Source organism: Heterodontus francisci, chromosome 41, assembly GCF_036365525.1.
Source record: "Heterodontus francisci isolate sHetFra1 chromosome 41, sHetFra1.hap1, whole genome shotgun sequence".
NCBI lineage: Eukaryota > Metazoa > Chordata > Chondrichthyes > Heterodontiformes > Heterodontidae > Heterodontus > Heterodontus francisci.
In genome coordinates, this window is record NC_090411.1 from 20,013,170 (window position 1) to 20,030,789 (window position 17,620).

Consider the following 17,620-nt stretch of genomic DNA (forward strand, 5'->3'; position numbering starts at 1 on the left):
AAAGAAGGGCCTCCATCTCCCGGGAACCTGCTGGAAGTCTGCCAGGGTTTACTTGGCGGTCTCCTGACGCTGGTAAAATGTCGGCAGGGGTGGGACGTGGCCCTTAATTGGGCACTTATTTGGCATAATTGCCCGCCCACCACTGATTGTCCTATTGAGAAAGTGTTGCTCTTCTCTCCAACGGGATTTGCATATGTCTCACCCTTGGCTCTGCGCTTGCTTAAAATCTATCAAATCTCTAACTTCTCCCAGGTCTGATATCGGTTTTCTCTCTCCACAGACGCTACCTGGCCTGCTGAGTGTTTTCCAGTCAGTTTCTGTTTTTATTGCAGAGATGGTCCAATGGGAATCATGCCTCTGGTGCGAATGCCACCTGCAGTTGCTGCCTTGGCTGAGAAGAGCTACCATGACAAATGACAATTCTAAGGCAAATGCAGGAACTAAGGGGCCTGGGAGTATATGTGCACAAATCGTTGAAGGTGGCAGGGCAGGTTGAGAAAGTGGTTAAAAAAGCATTTGAGGTTCTGGGTTTATAAATAGAGATATAGGGTACAAAAGCAAGGAAGTTATCATGAACCTTTAGAAAACACTGGTTTGCCCTTAACTGGAGTATTGTGTCTAATTCTATTCACCGCACTTTAGGAAGGATGTGAAGGCTTTAAAAAGGGTATGAAGATAGAGTGGAGAAGTTCAGCCTGTTTTCCTTGGAGAAAAGGAGGCTGAGAGGAGATTTGATAAAGGTTTTCACAATCATGAGGGGTCTGGACAGAGTAGATAGGGAGAAACTGTTCCTACTCGTGAAAGGATTGAGAACGAGAGGACACAGATGTAAAGTAATTGGTAAAACAAGCAAAAGTGACATGAGGAAAAACGTTTTCACGCAGCGAGTGGTTAAGGTCTGGAATGCACTGCCTGAGCGTGTGGTAGAGGCAGGTTCAACTGAAGCATTGAAAAGGGAATTAGACTGCTATCTGAAAAGGAAGAACGTGCAGGGTTATAGGGAGAAGGTAGGTAGAAGGTAGTAAGTGAATTGCTCTGTCGGAGAGCTGGTGCAGACACGATGGGCTGAATGGCCTCCTTCTGCACTGTAATAATTCTGTGATTCTATGAAAATGATGGTAAGTGCGTTGGATTCTGTGGCCCTAGGCACACCTCCAATAGAGCTGCACCTGACTCCCTGCTGTGCCGAATGGAAGTAAAATTAGGACGTTAGTGGGCGGATGACATTCACTTGAATACTACAGGCACGATAGGCAGAATGGCCTTTGTCTGTGCTCTGGGTTTCATTTCTATGATTTATACACCTCGCAAAGGTGGTCATTATGAAAACTTTGCAAAGACGAAGAGAAGGACGCTGAGGATATGGGAAAGGTGGAGGAGGGGAGGAAAACCCCATTGAAGATGGTTTCATCAGGAGGCTTTTGAAAATAACCAATGCGGCTTCGGAAGAGTTCAATAGCGTTTGGGTACAACAACTTGTATTTATATAGCGCCTTCAACGCAATAAAACATCACAAGGCGCTTCACAGGAGCGTTATCAAACACAATTTGACACCGAGTCACACAAGGAGATATTTGGACAGGCGACCAAAAGCTTGGTCAAAGAGGTAGGTTTCAAGGAGGGTCTTAAAGGAAGAGGTGAAAGGTGGTAACTCTACCTCTGATGGTGGTGCAGTAAACCACAGATGGAGGAACAGAGGATGTGTGGTAGGACATATAACTGGAGAACACTATTCAGTTGAGTTTGGTGGGTAGGTGAGATGTGGAAGGCTGCGAAGATAATTGGAAAAAAAAAGGAGTCAGGCAGGACTAGTTTCCCCAAAGGATAATAGTGGAACGTTGTACTATAGGGACATTTTCTACATTGCAATAGTGTCTACACTTGAAAAATACTTCATTGGCTATGCAGCACTTTAGAATGTTATCCCAAAGAATTGCTTTTGAACTATAGTCAGACATGGCAACCAATTTGTGTTCATCGTGGTGCAACAAACAGCAATGAATTAAGTGACCAGGTTACTGTGTTTTGCTGGCGTTGATTGAGAAATAAAGGTTGGCCAAGATCCCTTGGTCATCTTCAATAGTGGCCTGGAATTCACTGCAATGGAAATAATGGTGCCAAACACAAGTTAAACCATTGTGCTCGATCCATCATTGGAGAATTCTCCTAAGGATTTGCTGGCAAAATAATATTTGTCTGTGAAAACCTTCCACAGCTGTGGCTAGCTGTAGCTTGTAAAAAAAAAAATAGCTACAATCTGATTCTACTGTGGTTTTATGTCAGAGTGGGAAAACAAATTAAGCTACAGTTTGACTATCGCTACTTGTTGATTGACCAGCAACTAGCAAAAGTAGTGCCATCGTAGAATGATACAGCACAGAAGACCATTTGGTCCATCATGCATGTGCTGGTTCTAAGAAATTTCTGTCCTGGCATAATGAGTCACTCACAGCATAAATTCCTGGAAATAATAATGGCGTGCCGCAGATTATTAGGCTCAAGGTTTCACCAAATTCCAGGGATCTTCAGCACGCAACGTGGCCGGGAGATGCGGCCTTGGTTGACTATCTTAACTGAAAGACGGTACCTCTGACAACACAGTATTCCACCAGCACTACACTGAGTGGTCAACCTAAATCATGTGCTCCAGTTCTGCAGCGAGGCTTGAACCGAAAACCTATTGACTGAGTCAAGAGAAATTTCCACCTGTTTTAGGCTTTGCTGAGCCACGTACCACATCCCAGCTAAAAGCACAGAGGCTTCTGCTCCCAGACCTGCACACCCATATCACTTTGTAATGATCTACTGGGGGCGTACACAAGACCAGCGACGCCAATTTGTCAGCATCCCTGTACAGGGTACAGAATTCTTTTGGGTCATTTAAACGTCATGAACTTTTGACTCTGTCTAATAGAAAACCAAGTCTGTAAATTAACCACAAACTTCTGTCTGCTGCTAAAGAAAAACAGAAAACAGGCATAGAACAGAAAAGGTTATGGGCATAGAACAGAAAAGGTTATGAATGCTTTTTTTTTTAAGTTGCCATATCCAATGAAAGAAGAGGATGCCCATTTTATTGTAGTCAGGAACCATAGAATTAAACCTCAAAACAGTACATAAAGGAGGATGAACTGTGCTGTTGGCAGGAGGGGCAAAAGCCAGTGTCAACTAACAACGAATCTGGCCATCACTCCCCAGTTAATCCCACGTTCTGAACCTTATTCAGAGTATCGCATAGAGCTGTTGTTCAACAATTTAATGAAGTGTTTAGCAATCTTTATTCTGTCACCAATGTCACTAAAACAGATTATCTGGTCATTATGAGTTTGGTTGTGGGAGCTTGCTGTGTGCAAATTGGCTGCCCACGTTTCCTACATTGGCTGTTGTCATGCAGGGCCGCACCTGCCAAGAATGAGCCATATTAATTTTGCCTGATGAATATTGATTTTAAACTGTTACTGGAGTAAAGAAAGAACTTGCTTTTTTAAAAAAAAAAGACCCTTGACTGGAAAGACATTTGTATATTTACAGACAGTGCTTAAAAGGGACAAAAGACCATTCCCTGACACATTCAATCCACAATGGACTTTTGATTACCAGACGTTGAAGGTAGAGGAGCTAGCATTCCACGTTGACTGCTAAGATGGCCAAATACACAAACTGACGTGGTCACACCAGCTAGTCACATGACTAACCTGCTGGGCCACCTGAGTTTTTTTTGAATTTCAACTTGCCACAGAGTTTTGAATTGGGAGAAAGCGGTTTGCTCCTGGACTGAAAAGACCTGTCGCGGCTGGCTCACCACAGCCTCTTCTGCCTGCTCCCATCTCTTTCTCACAGAACTGAAACTCACTGAACCCCAAGAGAGAAAAATCTCCTACAGTGAACAAGGTTTAAGAAGAATACTGGGCCCCAATGAAAAGCAAGATCAACCTACAAAAGGACGCCACAGTGAGCTTGAAGCACAGTAACAAAAAAAAAACTTTCCTCAGAGATGGTCTCAAACTGTTCCACTTTATCTTTTCTTCTGCTCTTTTCTGTCTGTGTACATGCGTGCATCCATGCTAGCTTGGGGCGCGGCATATATCCATAGGCATTAACCAAATTAGAGTTTAAGTTTTAATAAATTTCACTTTTCTTCTTTAAACCTAAGAGCCTGTTTGTGCTCATTTCTTTGCCTTATAATTGGAAAGCGGTGAAGGAGGATTCACCAAGGGGGAACTCAAAACACTGTTTAAAATTAAAATCCTGTTACAGTAAGACCAGGTGAAGGCAGAAAGGGACCCCTAGACACCTTTCTCACCTGGTTGCAACAGCTGTAAAACATTTGGGATGTCCTGAAGTCATGAAAGGCGCTATATAAACGCAAGCCCTTACTTTTTAATCTTGATACCAGTTTGCATGGTTTCTGTCTCCACTCAGGGTTAGAACCAGTTATCAAAATTAATAATCCTATACCTGCATCCATCTTTCAATACCTCCAGCTATTCTAGACTTCTCACTCCTACCACCTGCATCCACTCCTGCATTGCCACCACTTTTGTATCCTCCACTGGCTTCTTCTGTCATAATTGATTGCAAGATTCTAGATTTATTGTCAAAGCCCTCCATGCCTCACCCAGCTTGGGTGATCTGTTCCAGCCTGCACCTCCAAATGACTCGTTCCCTGTTCTTGCAGCTCCATCATCATTCAACTCTGCCTCCCTAATTCCCTCCCAAACCATTCCGCCTCATAACCTTCAAGCCAACATTCAAACTCCTCCTTAAACCCTTCTCTTTGCTATCTCTTCAACCTCTACCACCTGAGATTTTCCTCGTGCCAGGGAGTGCTATACTATTGGAAGTGGTTGGAATTGCCACTATTCCCACAGGGAAATGTTAGATTTGGTGGTCATCTCCTGCCATGAGCCAGTTTCCAACTGACCCACAGCACAGCCATTGCATGGCAATAATTTGTAGATAGTGCAGTCTTAGCAATTTACCAGTATTGCCATGACTGGACAATAATCTTCAGAACAGAATCAATACCTTCATTTATATGGAGAACATTGTAACTTTAGAGGTCTATAATCTCTAATTTGTCAGTAATGTTCTTAAAGAGCAAATTCGGCATATTTATTATACCACTGTCTATAATGACAGCCAGTCATTATAATCAGTAAAATTTTAATATATTGCCTTTTGGATGAGATGTTAAACCAAGGCCCCATCAGGTGGATGTAAAAGATCCCATGGTATTATTTTGAAGAGCAGGGGAGTTCTCCCTGGTGTGCTGGCCAATATTTATCCCTCAACCAACATCACAAACAGATTAATTGATTATCATGTTGCTGTTGGGGGGTGGGGAAGAACTTGGCTTGACTGGAAATTGGCTGCCATGTTTCCTACATTACAATAGTCACTGCTTCAATGTCTGTAAAGCACTTCCAAGAAATCATGAGGTCATGAAAGGCACCATATAAATGTAAGATAATAAAAGCAAAATACTGCAGGTGCTGGAAGTCAAATAAAAACAAGAAAGTGCTGGAAATACTCAGCAGGTCTGGCAGCATCTGTGGAGAAAGAGAAGCAGAGTTAATGTTTCAGGTCAGTCACCCTTCATAATAAATGTAAGTCTTGCTTTCACATTCATATGCCCAATTACACCACTGAGTCCTGCATCATAGCTCTATCATTGGCGGGTTTTGGACCTTGAAGTTGAGTTTTTAACAGCATTACCAAGTTACGTGTGATAGCACCCAGCACAAGCTGAGTGTCTACGCTGTGAATAAATGAGACTTTTCCCATTAACCTTTCTCCTTTGATGAATTTTGCACTTGCATTTAATATGGCAGTACAAGCTAGACTGTTGAAAGAGATGGTGCTGAACTCCCCTCAGAGTGAAGAGATAGACATTGAGCTATTAGGACACGACTGAAAGAGAGTCTGTAAACTCAACCCATGTGGAGCAGAAATCCTCAGCATAAACTGCCCAAGATTTGGCACACATTATGCTCACTCCAAGATAAATTCTTGAATGTTTTGCTGTGGATTTGTGCCCATTAAAAATCAGATCAAGATTACATCCAAACTCAGTCTACTGTCTACGGTAATCTTGGTATTAGCAGGAATATACTTTAATGCTACATTATTAATTTACCATCTCAATAGTGTCCAGTCACTATAAGCAACAGAACTGTAACTCCCAGTACTTCACCCTTTCATTTATGCTCAAAATACTCTCTCCAGATAGCTCAGGTATGAAGGACAATCTCTGATTGTCCATTTAAATTGTTGACAAACATCCAAAGTACAAAATCTGATACCCTGCACATGGATTTTATTGGAAATTTAGTAATCACATTTCCCTCTTCTAAGGGATACCTGGCCCTGCTAGAGATCTTCATCCTATTTGAATCCAAGTTCTGGGAGGTAAAAGGACAGCATAAGAAACTGAACAAAGAAAACTCAAGCCCACAGCCAGATCACAGACATCAGATTTTGCAATTACTAGAGCAACTGGTTACCAAGTTTTAAGTCTAATTCTGCCTTCTACTATAAACAAGGCAGGTTGGTTTACCCCCAGTCCTTTCTCCAATAAAAAAACCTAGCCCAAGACACTTCTGAACTTGCTCTCCCATTTTCTCCCCACCCACGAAGGGACCAAATCCCTCACCCCATGATGAGTTACTGTTTTGTGCTATTAAAATTAAACAGAAAGGTCTGCATAAATGCATTACAAGATTCGCCACAGTGTGAATTTTTAAGTACAGTACAAGTCACTTCATTAGAGCTGCACTTATTCTGTAGGCTCTTAAAGACTTGCATTTAGATATCACCTCTCAACTTCAGGCCATCCCAAATCAATTTACAGTCAATGAAGCACTTAAGTGTAATCACTCCTGTAATGTAGGAAACAGTAGCTAATTTGCACAGCAATATGATAATGATCAGTTAAACTGTTTTAGTAATGTTGCCTAAAGAATGAATATTAGCCAATGCAATGGGGCCTCACTAACATTTTAACTGAAAAATGGCACCTCAGAGTGCAGCACTCTCAGTACTGCACTGGAGTGTCAGTCGAGATTTTATTCGAGTCTCTGGCGTAGGATTTGAAGCCACAACCTTCTGACTCAAAGGAGAGTGCACTACCAACTGAACCAGCACTGCAAACTGCAAAGCAAAAATGTTAAACATGTCTGATGTTGTGACTTAGTGTTCAAATCTCAACCTTGAACAGCTTATGTTTTGAATTAATTTTTCAGATTTAAAACATCTTCATTACTGATAATTTTTTTTTTTTTGTTGCTGTTTTTAGCTCCTATTTACATAGCAAGTCACTTCAGGACGAATTGGCAGGAAGTATATGCCTGTCAATGAGAGGGAGGAACTGTCAATCCTCTACAGCAAAATTCTGCATGGAACGAAATGAGAATTCATCAGGCAAACATCCTCATTGATGGATTTCTCAATACTTTGGTGATGGGTTGTTGCTTGTCTAAGACACCAGGCTGACTGAAGAAAAAAATAAGTTATTCCATTCCTTAGGCACACATCATTCCCGTCGTTAGGGCAGTCAACGATATACAAATCAAAACCAGAAATAACTTTGCTCCTGTGAAAGTGTTTTGAGTTGAAATTTGGGGATCGGTAGGGGCAAAGGGCCATAGTGCAGGATACCTGGGTTTAAGAGCTAAAAATAGCAAGGGGCAATTCAACACTAAACTTGGAGAGTTGGATTAACTTCACCAATCCATGCTGGCATGTTGTACCAATGTTGCCTTTGGGTATATATCTGCACTCCTCCAGATCGAAAATCAGTGATGTGCAAGATGTCAATCATCATCATTGGCAGCTATGCTTTCAGCTGCCTTGGCCACAAGCTCCAGACCTTTCTCCCTCCACCATGCACCACCCCCCCCCCACTTTAAATTTGCTTCTCAAAACCTACCTCTTTGACCAAGCCTTTGGCCCATCTGTCCTATTACCTCCTTTGGTGGCTTGGTGTCAAATTTTGACTGATAATGCTTGTGAAGAACCTTGAGATTTTTGCTACATTAAATAAGCCATATAAATGCAAGTATATTCTCTCCATTCCCCTAACTACAGTCAATGGCAAACAACCAGTGTGTGCAAGACCAGATAAACGAAAATGCTCCTTTCATTCTTCCTCTCTTCTCGTAGAGATGCCTGCAGCTGTCAGACACCTTTCAACAGCAATGCAGTTATAATTGGGGGAAAACCAGAGGTGCATATTACTGCTCCATGGAGCCACACTTCAGTCCACCAGAGATGGAGCAGTATTTCAATAAGTTTTTAAACTCTGGTTTTGTTGAATGTTGCACTGGAGCAAAGCAGGAACACCTAGTGCCCAGCAGAGAGATTGATTGCTATAATGATCTGTCCAATTTAATCTAAAAATAAAAAAAAAAGAGGTACTACACACAAGCAGCTCCAATTTTCATGCTTTTAATACAAACTTAAAAAAGATCCGGAACATTATAAACTATACAGCTCTGACCTCACCTACAACAAATCTGCAAAAAACATTTTAGCATCAAGCAAGTATTGCACAATGTTCCAAAGTAGAAAATTGGGATTTTTTCATCTACAATAAAGGAATTATTTGCATCCGCTTTCCTTAACAGAAAATAACCACTCCTTTTGAAAAAGTAAAATGTACATAATTTGAAAAAATCCTGCCATCGTTTTTTTCTTTTTCTGAAGCATACAATGTCAATATCTCTTGGTTTTCAATTTTTTTTGAAAAAATAATTTGTTGCATATGAAATCTGAAATGAAATTACAATGTACATTAGAAATATATACTCTTAACCTTTACAAACATCTTAAATCATTCAAGCAAAGGAAACCAAAAGAAAAAAGAAACAAGATTCCGATTGGTTAGTGCCAAATTCTTTAAAAATAAAAATAAAACCAAGCAGTGTTTTTTTATGTTCAAGTAAAGAAAGGCTAACATCTGCATAATACATCACATCACCTCAATGAAGAACACTTGGGGAGGAGGGGTAAGGAAAAAGAGGGGGTGAACAAAGAAAAAAAATCAAAACAGCAAAATGACTAAATCAGGTTTCTCTCACCATCCCCCACCTCAAAAACCTCATGAAACAGGGATGCCATGTAGTCATTCAGAAATTGAAACTACTTACGTACCTCCCAACTAATTTTTCTTTAAAAGTTTGTTCCCATCTTTCAGCCAATGAATAGAGGCAGAAACCTAGCTGTAGCCACTAAGACTGGTGCCAGTGTCATGAATGGTGCACAGAACGTCGTTGGATCTAGATGGTTACAAACTAACCATTGTAACCAGGCGAATCGGAGACTTGACATTCTAAGAGTGCTTTTGGTAGGCAAATTCCCTCTTGCCCTCAGTCAAGTCTGAATGCCTGGGCTCCTGGAAAAAGTGGCAATTATCACTCATTTCAAGACTGCAAAAGTCTGGGGTGTGGGGGAGGTGTCAAAAACTTAAGGGGGCTGCTTGTTGTTCTTAAGTTGCTACTTCTGTTATGAGCCTTCAAGTCTAAAGTTCAAATTTGCCTCCTCTTGGATAGTTAAGTGGCTGTCCTGCACTGCTATCATAATCCAATTGTAGACCCTTTGAAGCAGACACATGCCCCATCAAACTAAGGCTGCATATTTCTACATGGCACAGTCATTCATGAGGCACAGAGCCAGAGAGTCCACCACTTCCTGTCTTTATTCCCCCTTCCCCCACACCTCCTGGTATTTATCTGGTTACACTCAACTTTCCCCAACAGCAGCAAGCATGGGACACTAACTTTCAAACTTTGGAAGAACACCAGTAAAGTCTGAATGGTCAGTGGGCATAAGCAAGTCACAAAGGGATTGTTTTTATTTAAGTCAAGAGTTGAAAAGGTGTTCCTAGAATGTGAAGAGAGCAAAATTTACAATGGTCTGTTACCCACCATTTTCACTATATCCCTTCTCCATAAAGTGCACCATTCTCCTGCTGTCTAACAACTTCTAAAGTAACTCCGGAGAACTATACCCCACGACGCCGGAGCAATACAAATTGCTTTAAAAAAAAAATGGATAAGCTTAGACCAGATTAGTGTTTAAATGCAACCCTTGTTTGTAAACTTTTACAATTTGGTGCCCAGCTCCAATTTCAGAACCACTGCCACTACATATTACAGGCAGTGGTGGCACTGCTGCTTACAATACACTATCTGCATTTCACGCTGCACTCCAACAGTTTGGTGACAAGGGCAACCAGTCATTTTGGTCTGGGGAGGGTATGGGGGAAAAAGAGAAAGGAGACAGCGGGAGGGGAAAAGAGATGGTGCATAAATACCAAGCCCAATTCTTCCTTCTACAATTCACAGTTTCACCAGTCCATTTTTTATTAACTATTAGTGTGCTTTATGTTGGGATAAGAGGGGTGGGGTGGAAAAACAGCAACTACAGCAAGAGGCACAGTACGAACACATCAGCTCAAAGATCTGCTGATCCAGCACCACATGCTGGATCTTGGGGCCATGATGATTAGGTAAGGTTGCAATAGCAGTAGAGCTCAGGCTCAGCATGGGTGCATTTAACTGTTATGGCTCAGCCAAAAAGAGTGATCTGCTAATCTGGAATTGTTGGGACAGTAGCCAAGCAGATTATAAAGCATTCAGCTATGGGTTCCTTGTATGATCAGTCCTTCATCCCTTTTCTCTGGCATGGGACCTATTCTTGCTCATTTCAATGCATATAAAAGGCTCAATAAGTTTAGGACTCTGACTACAAGACTATAAACATGAAACTGAAAAAAAAAGATATAGCCTGTTCTTTCAGCTTTCTTTACAGTAACTTTGACCACAATGAGAATGTGTTTTTTTTTTTAAGTGGCTGTTTTCAGATCAGTGTTTAGGGAAAAGATTCTAAGCCACAGTACATAGGCCAGGTTAAACAGCAGCACTGATGATCCAACAATCTAATATTCCAGAAATACTTTTTTTAATGCTAGGACCCTATTATATAAACATTGGACTTATTTGTTCATAAGTTGCAAATAACTGCTCAGTGGAGATGACAGTTGGCAGCCTAGCGTAACTCAGGTCATTTTTCCATGGATACTGAAATGGGTTGTGGATGCAGATCATCAGTACTGCAGCAAACTGCACAAAAAGAGATAGGTCACAAGAGATCAGTACCTGGCCAGATCACCATGAGGGAAGCAGTAAGCTGGGCACCAGCTCACTTCCACAAAGAAGTAAACCCAATTCACCCAGCGACACTTCCAGGCACCTTCTAGTAGTTAGTGTGAGTGAGCCATTAGCAACGATCTAGAAGTCCAGAGTTACCTGTGGCATTTTGGGGAGCGACACAGGCAATTTACGATTTTGTGTCTCCCCCACCCCCCAACCTTCATCCCCACCCCAGAGGATAGTGCTCCTGCCTGAAACCCATGCCACTTGTGCAGGTTACAAGCCTCTGGCAAGTTTTACTAAAGCACTTGGTTGGACCCAGCTATTTCTCCCATTTCAGCTGTATGGATGGGATGCAAAAGAAACCTTTCCCACAGGGGAAAGAGGGGAAATAAATCAGAGATGACACTTACATTATCTCTAATAGCCTGCGGCAGAGCAATGCTGGAAAAGGTCTTGGAGCAGATTGCCTCCTTTGCTGGAGGTTTGTAATAAGTGATTAAAAGAACAGCAAGCTGATAGAGCCTGGCTCCGGCCCAGGAGTCTCACTCCCAACTTTTCTGCATCGGCAACGTATCAGAATGCACAGTACAAACAAATCACATCTGGTTTATAAATACCAAAGTTCAATATAGAGCTTCACCCACCTATTATTTCCCCTGAAGCACTCAATTTACTGTAGTTATTCTAGGCAGGCTCTCAATAATTTAAAATGAATTCTTTTGAAGGCTGGTTTGGAATAAGTTGCTTTGATTTGGTCATGGGTAAGATAGGGTTAGTGGGGGGTGAGGGGTGGGGGGGGGGGAAAGCAGGAAAGCGCTATGAGGTCAAGAATATTCTGGGGTGAATGGAGAATGCCCACTATCTCCTGGGATATAAACAGCACAGGTCCTCCTACATATATTCATATATTACATATACAAGTGTTTCCTTTGATATGCCAAACCCAGATAAATCTTTTCCCTATGAGAGATTCAAAACCTAATTAACTGTACTAACAAATCTTTTAATTTGGTCAAATATTACAACTGCAGCAAAAATTAATTAGCAACGCTCTAAAGTACTGGGATAAATATTGAGCAAATTGGTAATCTCATCACTGGCATCCCCTACTCATCTCTGGGACTGAAAGAACAGGGCTAGTCAGCTAGGACAGATTAAATAAAAACAATTTAAATATTGCTCACTGTTAAGATCAATGCTTGAAGTTCCTAAGTCTTTGTTCCTGTAAATTGTAAGAAAGTGGTAAACACTGCTGCACACGTTCTCATGTTTAGATGTAGTGACTGATCAAGCATCATGGTTTGCAATACAGTAATCACTTCAGAGGGCCTCCATAGAAAGCTCTTTACAGCATGTTCAGATACAGATGTCTCTGGAGTTCCTTCTAAACAATGTTCAATACAAAACTGAGATGCAACCAGTCCCCCACAACCCCATCCCATGACAACACTGCACGACACTCCTGTTACAGGATTAGATGCGAGCTGATTGAAATGTTGCTGAGAGCTTTGTGAAATCTAGGCTGCAGCAAGCAATCATATACAGTTGAAATGGCTGCGTTTGGCAGATTCAATACAATCTTCCTAAAAGGGCTGCATTCTCAGGAGTTGCACACTTCCATGAACGGCATTCGATTGCATGGCCTGCGGCAAGGACTGCGAACCTGTTTCCTGAACTCACGTTTTCAAAAACAGCGTTGAGGTTCAGTCCACACACACAGCTAAAGCACTTGGCAATGCACGCACTGACCTCACACATTCCACTACTCCTTATGGGCAAAGGAAAGGAAGATAGGTCCTCATATCACCATGAAAGTAATATAGCTAAGAGCATTGTTCCATTTAGTCACACAGGTGAATTGGGACATTACAACTCTTCACTTTCAAGAGTTCAATACTGAATTTGAAAACTGAAGGTAGGAAAACAGGAATGTTCGAGTAGTGCAGCACCTCAACACCTAACATATAGGATTTAACATTTACTAAAGGTGCTGACAACTGGCGGGACAGCAATACAGCATCATTCAACAATAATTTGGTCACTTTCATCCTTTCTACAGGATTAGATCCCACCCACACACTGGACATGGACATATGGTGTGAACCTAGTACATTACTATACAGCTAAACACAAAGCTTGAGCAGCAAGGACCCGATGTGCAGCAAGGTTTAACAGAACACAGTTCATGCACCCAATTCCCGAGCAGCTTCAGATAATAAATTGCAAAGCGCACTCTCTGGCTTCACAGTTACTCAAATGCATGGACTTTTTGATCTTTTCATTTGCCATTTCAGCTGCACCTCGCATTAGAGGTGGGTGTCTCGTCGTGCTCACAACTGCAGACGTGCTTTCCCAAGCTTGGTACTCTCCCTCCCACCAGCTAAATATCTGACATTTATTTTGGTGGATTCTTAGACCAAGTGGCACATCACCCTCTTTCAACAGTAGGAAGAGGAGCAAACAGCGCAGCTCAAAACACCCAATTGGAAAATATTAGAGAGATGACCCAGGGTTTTAAGAATTACTCCAAAAACACCCCAATACCTAGGATGCAAAGATACACTCCATCACATCTCTGAAACAGCTACTTCCGCCACAGTTGTTATCAAGTGCTCATTTCACCAAACCCGCAGCATATAGGAGGCTCTCGGTAAGATGCAAGGTACTGCAGATCTTCAATATAGAACTTAAGTCGCTTAGCCCTACCAAATGTATTAAGTTGTCCATATAGCAGGATCCACAGTACGTGCCACAGCTTCACAAGATTGTGTTTTTTTTTTTTGCTAGTTGCCATAGTACAGTAGTAATCCGACTTTAGGAGATTAGCATGGACGAAGAACTTCAAAGCCCTTTAACCAAGATGGCAGGTTCTGTTGCAGTTCACAGCGAGGTGATCTTGTTGACGAAACTTGGAGTTTTACAGGAAGGAGGGGAGTGAGAGCAAACAGGACGAATGCCAAGACTCTGGACAACCAGTCTGAACCAGTTAAGACACACACACTCACCGCATTAAAATGCTATTTTGGCAGAATTCTGCTTCACTGTGAACCTGCCAAACTTAATCGTCAGTCATGGCTTCCCATTCTGTAGCACTATCGCAACAATAAAAAAATATGGGAAATAATGTGTTCTCCTAGCAACCCTGATCCAGCTGCTACTTAACTACAGTGCAAAATTAAATAGAAATACTGGCACAGGTGTGAGTTATGCCCCAAATCTAACTGCTGTGAAAAACTGATAACACTACCAGTTACATATTGTGACCTTTATTTTACTCAAATTTGGAGTATGCTAATATATCAGTATTCCACTTTTCTTTTAAGATGGACTTTTGGTGCCCTGTTTCCCCAAGGGAAGAGTATAGAATTCTGAACAAAAGAAAACAAAGCTACATGAACTCTGAAAAACCCACAACTTCCCAATGGATTGCATGAACGTGACGAACAAATTCAAAAAAAATTTGAAAACTTAGGAGATGATGAACACTGTTTAGAGACTGTAAGTGGGGTTTGGAGGTTTAATGTTAAACTGTTCCCAAAGTGCTCTTCAACACGATATATTAGTGTTGGCCTTCTTTGAGTTCTACGTATAGAAAGGATTCTTCACTAAATATTTTAGTTAGCCAAGACAACTGGCTGAAATGGCTGATTAGGATACTGCATGGTGTTCAAGTTGAAGTCAAGTCCTTCCACAAATGGGGCTTTCTCACCCAGGTTGTTGTTATTGTAGATTGGTGGCACCTCGAAGGCATTAGGGAATGGAGCAGGGCCGGAGGATGACTGGTTTTCATTCCCGAAGTACAAGCTCAATGAACCAGGGTAGACAAACTCCTTGGCATTTGGAGAAAGGGAGGATGGTGGCATCTGGCTGCTTCCAAGGACCAGCGAGTGCATTGATGTGGACAACCCCTTCTGCTTCATCAAACCATTGGTGGGAGAGCGAGCCATTCTCCGGCCTCCAGTTTTCATCTTGGTGGACCCAAATTTGGTGGCAGCAAAGGCTGCAGTAGTGAATGTGATCGGCTGAGTTGACCTTGGGATGAAAGTGGGGCTTACTGAATTCCCAAAAGATGGAGAAGGGGAATTGGACAAAGAGTTGCCCTGGTCAGTGATGGGTGTGAAAACTTGGGCCTCTGGGTTAAAGCTGCTCTTTATCTCCTTGTCCAGTTCTGCATTGTTTTCATTGTCGTCCATGTAGAGGACCTTCACAGCCCCTTTCTCGCCAATCTGATAGGACACCTCAAATGGATCAATCCAGAGGCTCAATTCTTGAGGAACATTAGCCTGAATATCTTCAATATCCAACCCACTCCTCCTCGCAGCCTGTTCAACGATGGGATCCACAGTTTCTCCAATATGGACACACCTGTAACCAGAACCTTTCAGGGGCTTTTCAGGGTACCAGTGGCCCTCATATTTCTGTTTTAGCAACCGCTCTAGCTCTTCCCCAAAGAGGTCTGCACGTCGCCTGGGTAATTTGTTGTACAGATAGGAGATAATGAAATTTAAAGCCACTTTGATCTCCAAATGCATCCTTGATATATGGTGACTGGGGCAAGGCAGTGTAGAAAGAGCTTCAAATCTTCACACAATCCCTTAAAAAAAGGAAAAAGGCAGCAGTTAGTTCACATGTACTGGTACCGTATATTTTCTTTGTGCAACCGTTAAGTTTTAACAAACAATGGCCTGATGACTTCTCATGGCTCCGCATGAACTCGATGAGTTTATGATTAGATCACAGGTTTGTACCTCGTTTCGAGGCTCAGTCAGGACACCAGGAGTTAGTTAGCAAAGATGAAGGATAAATCTATGTTGAGGGGTAGCTGGAAAAATGATTAGCTTGCTCCATTCACTGAATTAGTTACAGGGTGATAAAGTCTAGGGAGCAGGTTACGGTCACCTCTGCCAAATCAATTCATCATGCATGACTAAGATTGTCTGGAGGGCTGAAGAAAACAAAACCAGGAAAACTGGGGAGTAAAGAAAACAAAAAATATTTTACTAGCAGCTTAGACCTACTGGTATTAATAAGATAGAGTAAGAATCATTTACAGCATAGAAGACAGCCATTTGGCCCATCGGGTCCATGCCGGTTCTCTAAAGCAATCCAGTCAGTCCCACTCCCCTTTCAATCCCCACAGCCCTACAAGTTTATTACCTTCAAGTGCCCATCCAACTGCCTTTTGAAATCACTGATCGTCTTCGCTGCCACCACCCTCGTAGGCAGTGTTCCAGGTCATTACCACTCCCTGCGTAACAAAGTTCTCATATTCCCCAGCATCTCTTGCCCAAAACCTTCAAACTGCATCCCCTAATCCTTGTACCATCAGTTAATGGGAACAGTTTTTTCTTGTTCATCTAAGCCCAACATAATCTTGTACACTACTATCAAATCACCCTCATTCTTCTTTGCTCCAGGGACACAGGCAAAAGTTTACTTCTTGTAGCAGAACTGGTTAAGGAGAGTTTTAATAAAGGTTTTCAAAATCATGAAGGGTTTGGTACAGTAAATAAGGCGAAATAGTTTCCAATGGCAGAAAGATTGGTAACCAGAGGATACAGATTTAAGGTAAATGAACAAGAGGCGAGATGAGATGTTGTTTTATGCAACAAGTTTTTATGAACTGGAATGCACTGTCTAATTGGATAAATACTTGAAAGAGGAAATATTTGCAAGGCTATGGGAAAAGGGCAGGGGGAGTGGGACTAACAACTCTTTCAAAGACCCTGCACAGACATAGTAGAATGAATGGCCTCCTTCTGTGCTGTATTATTCTATCATTTTATCAGTGAAGTTATACAGTACACTTAATCACATCAAGTTGGCTTAACCAGACTGACAGACCTGTAATCGCCAGTATTTCACCCTACTGCAGCATAGGACAGGGTAAAAAAGGTACAGTGATAATTATGGGGGATTTTAACCTACATATAGACCGGAAAAATCAGATGGGCAGAGGTAGCCTAGATAGAATGTTTTCGGGATAATTTCTTGTAACAATACATTCTGGAGCCAGAGAGCAGGCTATACTAGACCTGGTTTTGTGCAATGAGATAGGATTAATTAATGACCTCATAGTTAAAGCAACCCTGGGTAGCAGCAATCATAATATGATTGAATTTTACATTCAGTTTGAGGGAGAGAAGAGTGGGCCCAAGACTAGTATTTTAAACATAAATAAGGGCAATTATGAGGACATGAAAGCAGAGCTAGCTAAAGTGAACTGGCAAATTAGGTAAGGGATAGATCAATAAGGATGCAGTGGCAGACATTTAAGGGGATATTTCAGAATACGCAGAATCCGTGGAATTCACTACCCCAGATTGCAGTGGATGCCGGGACAGTGGGTAAATTAAAAGAGGAGATAGACAGATTTTTAATTAGAAATGGATTGAAGGGTTATGGAGAACAGGCAAGAAAGTGGAGTTGAGGCCAAGATGAGATCAATCAAGATCGTATTGAA

The 17,620-nt window shown here is 41.8% G+C and overlaps 1 protein-coding gene across 4 annotated transcripts in view; it reads right to left on the minus strand.

Annotated features, from left to right (window-relative positions):
* Positions 1-8,433: 8,433 nt before the first annotated feature.
* LOC137353305 (protein Tob2-like) overlaps positions 8,434-17,620 on the minus strand; it is a 29,210-nt gene continuing 20,023 nt past the window's right edge. For 2 of the 4 annotated variants that reach the window (XM_068019435.1, XM_068019436.1), the window contains one exon: positions 8,434-15,751. In XM_068019435.1, coding sequence (XP_067875536.1) covers positions 14,772-15,689 — 918 coding nt within the window. In that variant the 5' untranslated portion in view covers positions 15,690-15,751 and the 3' untranslated portion in view covers positions 8,434-14,771. The remainder of the gene's footprint in view (positions 15,752-17,620) is intronic. The other 2 variants (XR_010969838.1, XR_010969837.1) reach the window with 2 other exon arrangements.